The 8441-nt window shown below is 47.1% G+C and overlaps 1 protein-coding gene across 3 annotated transcripts in view; it reads right to left on the reverse strand.

The window, feature by feature from the left end:
* The window catches only part of NOXA1 (NADPH oxidase activator 1), a 56319-nt gene extending 48415 nt beyond the window's left edge, over window positions 1-7904 (reverse strand). For 2 of the 3 annotated variants that reach the window (XR_007353003.2, XM_048822862.2), the window contains exon 1: window positions 5517-7902. Coding sequence is in view for 2 of the 3 variants with exons in the window: in XM_048822862.2 (XP_048678819.2) it covers window positions 5517-5690 (174 nt within the window). In the remaining variant the exon portion in view is untranslated. Of the gene's footprint in view, window positions 1-5516 lie in introns of all 3 variants that reach the window. The other variant, XM_048822863.2, reaches the window with a different exon arrangement.
* Between the last annotated feature and the right edge of the window lie 537 nt (window positions 7905-8441).

The raw sequence follows: 8441 nt of genomic DNA on the forward strand, positions 1-8441 counted from the left end.
GTACCACTTGGTTTGAGAGGGGATCATTGAAAGCAGGTGGTGATGGGGTGGAGAGTGGGGGATGCGAAGGAGAAAATGGAAAGATTCCCCACCATGCACATAAAAGTCAGTATTCCTGCTTATCTTAAACCCACAGATGGGCCTACTTCCCAGATGAATAAAGGGAACCATTGCATAGCTGTGGTAAACTTAGTTCATGGCAGTGGGTGTCAAAGCAGAACGCCATCCAGGAAGGTTATTTTAGTTAGTACGTGCTTTTGGAGAGTAAGGGGTGCATCTCCTCTACCATGATTATAAATAGGCGAAACGCAGATGGGAACGGACAAGGCCTGAAATCCTGGATTTTCTATATACTGGAACTGTCTGCATTTGAAAAGGGAGCCGTGTCAAGGCTGGTGAAAAGCACAGACCCAGGCCAGACTGTGCCCTCACCCTACACAGGGATATAAGGACAGGAAGGCTCCTTGGCCCTCTCCCTCCCCTGAATTTGCACACCCATGTGGGGCTGTAAGAGGGTCACTATGGCTCTCCATGGGGTACGCTGCTGTGCCTCAGTTTTTCCACATTGCTGTATTAACCTACAGGAAGAAAATATCAGACATTCACTTGACCCACACAAAGCCCATCAGTTCCTTCTCTGGTCTGCAGGACTTCATGGCTCTGTCCCTCCACCCTTCCCAGGGATCACCGAGCCCTTCCAGCCAAGCTTCTCCCTTCATTAGAGTAAAATACATCTTCAGCCTCAAAGAGCACCGCAGGCACTGTTCTCCCCCTACACACCTCCTTCCGCTCTGCCTTTTTCAGCAACTGACCTTTTATATAGAGCGGGAGTGAGCCCACCCCTTCCTTTCAGTTGTCTCTACTGCAGTGTTTAAATGTTGCTTATAATTCTTAAGACTTGGGAGCACTGGAAGTTGGGAGTCTGAAAGGACAGGAAACAGGAAGGAGGGGGGAGGAGTTGAGAGGCTGGGAGAAAGCTACCGAGGGTGCAGCAGCAGCTTGGTAAAGAGGTTTCCACTTTGAAAATAAAGTCCTGTTGAAGCTTGTTAGTACCTTGCCTGGTTGATACAACACTCTACCGCATTGTGTGTTCTCTTGCAATCAATACAAACAGATGTGGCCCTTCCTTCTCTGCTAGCCCAGGGACAGGGTCTGTGCATAGAATCATAGAATATAAGGGTTGGAAGGGACCCCAGAAGGTCATCTAGTCCAACCCCCTGCTCAAAGCAGGACCAAATCCCAGTTAAATCATCCCAGCCAGGGCTTTGTCAAGCCTGACCTTAAAAACCTCTAAGGAAGGAGATTCTACCACCTCCCTAGGTAACGCATTCCAGTGTTTCACCACCCTCTTAGTGAAAAAGTTTTTCCTAATATCCAATCTAAACCTCCCCCACTGCAACTTGAGACCATTACTCCTCGTTCTGTCATCTGCTACCATTGAGAACAGTCTAGAGCCATCCTCTTTGGAACCCCCTTTCAGGTAGTTGAAAGCAGCTATCAAATCCCCCCTCATTCTTCTCTTCTGCAGGCTAAACAATCCCAGCTCCCTCAGCCTCTCCTCATAACTCATGTGTTCCAGACCCCTAATTATTTTTGTTGCCCTTCGCTGGACTCTCTCCAATTTATCCACATCCTTCTTGTAGTGTGGGGCCCAAAACTGGACACAGTACTCCAGATGAGGCCTCACCAATGTCGAATAGAGGGGAACGATCACGTCCCTCGATCTGCTCGCTATGCCCCTACTTATACATCCCAAAATGCCATTGGCCTTCTTGGCAACAAGGGCACACTGCTGACTCAACAAGGGCGCACTGCAACTGTACCGTTGCAGGGGTACATGACAATCACACAGAGAAATGCAAACACACTGTACTAGTCTAGACTCTCCATGCTTTTTTCTTTTTCCCTTGCACTGACCAGGTAAACTAAGCTGGCACAAGGAAAGAACACTATCCACCTCCAAACAGTGACAGAGACCCACTTCAGCTGGAGAAGTTTTGCTGAGTCCGGCAGAATTCTTCTGGGGACCTATGCTGCTGCAGGGCTCCTTCTAAACCCATCACTACCCATTCCAGCACTGCATATGCTTACACTGTTAGACATTTAGAACTAAATAAACTCGACTGTGGTGAGGAGACCTAGAGAGAATTCTTGTAAAAATGCAATATTTGTGAAATTATTCCATTGGAGAGCGTAAACGACCAACTAACATTACTGTTAGTTAATGGGTACACGCATGGCCCCACAGTATGCTAACATTTTTACGGATGACTTAGAAAAACGCTTCCTCAGCTCTTGTCCCACAACGCCCCTTCTCTACTTGCGCTACATTGATGACATCATCATCATCATCTGGAACCCTGGGAAAGATGCCCTCGAGGAATTCCCCGAGGATTTCAACAATTTCCACCCCACCATCAACCTCAGCCTGGACCAGTCCACACGAGAGATCCACTTCCTGGACACTACAGTGCAAATAAGCAATGGTCACATAAACACCACCCTATACTGGAAACCTACTGACCGCTATACTTACCTACATGCCTCCAGCTTTCATCCAGACCACACCACACGATCCATTGTCTACAGCCAAGCTCCAGGCCTGTGTGGAGCAGGGGGGCTGTGCTCAGAATCTGTGGGGAGCAGGCACGGGCTTGGGGTCTGGTGGGAAACTGCCCCCCAGCATGAGAGGGTGGAGCAGAGCGGGTTGGGGCTGGGTTGCTCCACTTCCTGCCGCCCAGTGATTGCAGGGCAGGCCCGACCCTGCACTCACAGGGCAGCGGGAAGTGGAGTGATCTGGCCCCAGCCTGCTCTGCTCTGCTCCTCTGGCTCCCAGCCTTGGTACTTGGGAGCAGGAGGGAACCGCCCCCCAGCACTCACCAGTGGCGCAAAGTGCCAGACCCCTGCTGCAGTCCCCCAGGATGTAGCTCGGGGGAAGGGGCGGAGTGGGGTTGGGGCGGGGGCAGAGCAGGGGTGGGAAGAGGCAGGGCATGGGTGGAGTAGGGGTGGGGGCTATGGGGGAAGGGGTGGAGTGGGCGTGGGGTGAGAACAGGGGCAGCTTTCCTGGCGGGATCAGCCGGCCAGGGGATCAGGCTGGCTGCTGGAGCAGCACACAGCTGTGTAGGGCACCAGGAAATTTGGGGCAATTTGGTTCCCCAAATTTCCTGATGCCCTATGCAGCTGTGTAGTTTGCGTATGGGTAAGGACAGCTCTGGTAATAGCCTTTCATCATTAAGACCAGTTTGTCTGGGTGCTAAGTTTGTCTGGAGTTCCGTGAACATAAGAATGGCCATACTGGGTCACACCAAAGGTCCATATAGCCCAGTGTCCTGTCTTCTGACAGTGGCCAATGCCAGGTGCCCCAGAGGGAATGAAGAGAACAGGGAATCATCAAGTGATCCATCCCCTGTCACCCATTCCCAGCTTCTAGCCCAGGGGTGGGCACACTTTTTGGCCCGAGGGCCACATTGGGGTGCAAAAGTGTATGGAAAGCCAGGTAGGGAAGGCTGTGTCCCACAAACAGCCTGGCCCCCACCCCCTATTCACCCCCTCCCACTTCTCATCCCTGACTGCCCCCCTCAGAACATCCAACCCATCCAACCCCCCCTGCTCCTTGTCCCCTGACTGCCCGCTCCCAAGATGCCCCACCCCAATCCTTCACCCCCAGGATCCCACCCCCATCCAACCCCCCTGCTCCCTGTTCCCTAACTGCCCCCCTGACTGCTAGCCACACCTCTGCCCCCTGACAGGCCCTCCCTGGACTGCCATGCCTTATCCAACCCCTCCTGTTCTCCGTCCCCTGTCCGCCCCCCCACCCAGAACCTCTGCCCCATCCAACCGCCCCCAATCCCCAATCCCCTTGTCCCCTGACTGCCCCTCAGGACCCCCTACCCCTTATCCAACCCCCATCCCCCACCGCTGCCGCCATCCCCTTACCATGCCGCTCAGAGCAGCAGGAGCTCGCGGCCCTGCTGCCTGGATGGAGCCAGCCGTGCTGTCCGCAGGGCAAGCTAAGGCTGTGGGGGCAGGGGGATGGCAGGGGAGGGGCCGGGGGCTAGCCTCCCTGGCTAGGAGCTCAAGGGCCAGGCAAGGACAGTCTCATGGGCCGGATGTAGCCTGTGGGCTGTAGTTTGCCCACCTCTGTTCTATCCTCTGCAAGGGACACCATCCCTGCCCATACTGGCTAATAGCCATTGATGGACCTATCCTCCATGAATTTATCTAGTTCTTTTTTGAACCCTGTTATAGTCTTGGCCTTCACAACATCCTCCAGCAAAGAGTTCCACAGGTTGACTAACCAATTTATTTGAGCATGAGCTTTCGTGAGCTACAGCTCACTTCATCGGATGTTACTCTGAAACAGGTTGACTGTGTATTGTGTGAAAAATACTTCCTTTTGTCTGTTTTAAACCTGTTGCCTATTAATTTCATTTGGTGACCCGTAGTTCTTGTGTTATGAGGAGGAGTAAATAACACTTCCTTATTTACTTTCTCCACATCTGATTTTATAGACCTCTATCATATCCCCCCTTAGTTGTCTCTTTTCCAAGCGGAAAATACCAGTCTTATTCATCTCTCCTCATATGGAAGCTGTTCCATAGCCCTAATAATTTTTGTTGCCCTTTTCTGAACCTTTTCCAATTCCAATAGATCTTTTTTGAGATGGGGCGACCACATCTGCACACAATATTCAAGATGTGGGTGTACCATGGATTAATATAGAGGCAATATGATATATTCTGTCTTATTATCTAACCTTTTCCTAATGATTCTCAACATTCTGTTCACTTTTTTGACTGCCGCTGTACAGTGAGTGGATGTTTTCAGAGAACTATCCACAATGACTCCAAGATCTGTTTCTTGAGTTGTAACAGCTAATTTAGACCCCATCATTTTATATGTATAGTTGGGATTATGTTTTCCAATGTGAATTACTTTGCATGGTGAGACTAATATAGTAATTCAGGAGAGCCAATTTGTTACTGGCTTGGTGATATCTAATTATAGAATATACCACTAGATTGGCCTCTCAGTTGTAACCCACTGTGACAATTACATATGTTTACCATTAATGAGCCACTATCAATTCACAGCCACATTGGAAAAACCACCAGGAGTTTACTTAGATGTGCCATCACATATAAATCTAAGACACAGTCTTCACTGATTGAGGAAGGGGGAGAAACAGAATGTGAGAGAAACTCGCTTGTTCTCAGAGTCATGAGCATGAACAGAATTAGATTTGTCTGATATCAGGCAACCATAAATTACTCTGAAATATGTACTGTAAGGTTTGTTCAGTAGCAAAGTATAATTTTCTTTTCCTCATTCTATCTGCGCTGTGGTAATACAAATAATAATAACTAGAAAATCTCCTAGGAAATAATATAATTGCAGATTTCCACATTCCATTCAGAGTTAACCATCTTTTCTCTTTCCCAGATAAAAGTAAACACAAAACACAAGATTCCCTTCCTACATTTTTGACTTGCTTTACTTTGTTTTCTTTTGCTCACCTGCAAGGCTCCCTCAGGGTTCCCTGTTAAGAGATGCACACAGCCTATGTTGAAATAGATCCTGGAGGATGGCTCTTCGATAGTGGAGAAGATTTTCAAGGCAGAGTCCCAGTCCCCCTTATCCATAGCCAGAATTCCTTCATGCCAGCCTCTTACTAAGTCTCGATATGCCATTTTCTCTCCGTATACCCAAATAAAACAGATTCCTCTCTAAAGTCCTTCAGGGTCTGGCTATCTTGGCAGCTGCCTAAAGCCTCACCCAGGTCTTTGCTGACAGACAGGTGCGCCTGCCTGGAATTCAGGACTAACAAGGAAGTTCAGCAGCCTCTAAGTCATACTTCGCTAAATACTCCCTTTATTACTCAATGGGTTCAGAAACACAAAGATTTCAAGGAAATGAGCAAAAGTAGGAGGAGTCATCCTAAATATCTGCCTCAACATAGACGGTGAGATTGACATCTCAGTTACACACACTTGTGTATAACTGAATGCAGGTCTGGCCTCAAATCTGTATAAAGCATATAAAACACAGATTTGTTCATGTATTGCATTGTACTCTAAGTATTTCACTGTATTTAACAAAGAAAAGGTGGAATGCATAAAATTAGATAGGAAACACTTCTGGCCAGGTGCTCTGCCTTTCTCTGTGTTCTGTGAACGGCCTGGGAAGCTTTTGGACACAGTCAAAAATAAAATAATCATATTAATACAATGCAAAAATGTTACGGCCAAATGATTCAACACAGGATCCTAAACTTCATGCACAAAATATGTTCAAACTCCACATTTCACATGTAAATGTAGGATTTATGTTCACAATTTAAACATTAGGGTTCTGGCTGAAACCCAATAAAAATGCTTTCCAAAGCCAGTTAAGATTGCTAAATGACAACAGCATAGTTACCTATCACCTAATTTAAGTGCCAACTACTTAAAATCAAGGATATGAATAGTTAAGGACTCTGAAATCTCACGCTGCCCACATAATAAAGGAATCTGTTATTCCTGTGCAGTATAAAAAAGATATGTTCTATCATAATCCAGCAACCTCCTTCAGCAGCACAAGAAAGAGAGGCAGCTAAACAATTACTAAACCAATTCAGCAGTAGGAGAGGTAACTCACTGCCCAATCTTCTTCTCTGGAATTTGGACAAGTCATGGCTCCTTTGCCAGTTTGGAGCCCTTTTCTTACTTGGAGAGACCCTCACAAATTGTAAGCCTGCTGAATCCACCTGGAGTATGTGGCTGCAAAGAGTGGGTGTGTGTTCTGAGTAACAAAAAGCCAATTTGATTAGGGACAAAAGAAGGGTACAAATAGGTCTCCCTGTTTGTGCAGCTTTTTTGTATTGAATGGTGTTGTGCCCTAGTGAACCAGTGGGTTCCTCTGCTTAGCATTTGGAATGACAGTCTAGTCCTAGTCCCTCTTTCTGGGGATATTAGGGTTGAATAGCAGTATCAAGAGCCCATCTACAGTTAAGAACCATCTCCATTTTCTTTTCAGGGAGAGGAAAAACAGCTCTCCTTACATGCTGCTTGGAAGGTTTCTTTCCTGTGCCAGTAGCAACAGATTCTGTCGAACAGCAGATCTCCAACTGAGTCATTTTGTGGGGCACTTTATAAGATATGAGACAGATCTTTCTGTGGCGCCATATCATGTCAAATACACCCCAATCACTTATTGCTCATTTTACAAACATTCTGCAGACTAGGAATTCCATGAATCATCGGTGTGCCAGAGCATCACCTGAGAACTGCTGCTGCTCCCCTTTCTTTTTGGCATGAAAACAGTTCTGTTGATTAGCGACTTTGGGAAGCCATACTTCTGTATTTACATCTCATAACAGAATTTGATATTTTTCCTGTGCTAATTACGCAAAGTCTCTTACAAGAGGCTCTTAAGAAAACTAAGTAGCCATGAGATGAGAGGTGAAGTTTTATCTCATTAGATATTGACAGCGAGGAGACAGAAAACAAGAAGTTTGAACTAAAGGCAAAAGGTTAACAGTGAGTTGCCCTAAGATCTGTATTAGAACTGGAGTGGTTTAATATGTAAGCAATCTGGAATAAGGGGTGACAGGGAGGTGACAATATCTGTTAATGACACAAGATTATTTAATTTTAGTCAAGGCGAGGCAAGACTGTGAGGAACAAAACTAGCTGACTGGGCAGTATGATGGCAGAGAAGATACACTGGCAAATGAAAGGTTCATAGAATCATAGAATCATAGAATATAAGGGTTGGAAGGGACCCCAGAAGGTCATCTAGTCCAACCCCCTGCTCAAAGCAGGACCAAATCCCAGTTAAATCATCCCAGCCAGGGCTTTGTCAAGCCTGACCTTAAAAACCTCTAAGGAAGGAGATTCTACCACCTCCCTAGGTAACGCATTCCAGTGTTTCACCACCCTCTTAGTGAAAAAGTTTTTCCTAATATCCAATCTAAACCTCCCCCACTGCAACTTGAGACCATTACTCCTCGTTCTGTCATCTGCTACCATTGAGAACAGTCTAGAGCCATCCTCTTTGGAACCCCCTTTCAGGTAGTTGAAAGCAGCTATCAAATCCCCCCTCATTCTTCTCTTCTGCAGGCTAAACAATCCATTCGGTCCCTAGTCTGTAGCTGTGCATTGGGTTCTTCCGTCCTAAGTGCAGGACCCTGCACTTATCCTTATTGAACCTCATCAGATTTCTTTTGGCCCAATCCTCCAATTTGTCTAGGTCCCTCTATATCCTATCCCTCCCCTCCAGCGTATCTACCACTCCTCCCAGTTTAGTATCATCCGCAAATTTGCTGAGAGTGCAATCCACACCATCCTCCAGATCATTTATGAAGATATTGAACAAAACCGGCCCCAGGACCGACCCTTGGGGCACTCCACTTGATACCGGCTGCCCACTAGACATGGAGCCATTGATAACTACCCGTT

This window comes from Caretta caretta, chromosome 16, assembly GCF_965140235.1.
Source record: "Caretta caretta isolate rCarCar2 chromosome 16, rCarCar1.hap1, whole genome shotgun sequence".
NCBI classification, from domain to species: domain Eukaryota; kingdom Metazoa; phylum Chordata; order Testudines; family Cheloniidae; genus Caretta; species Caretta caretta.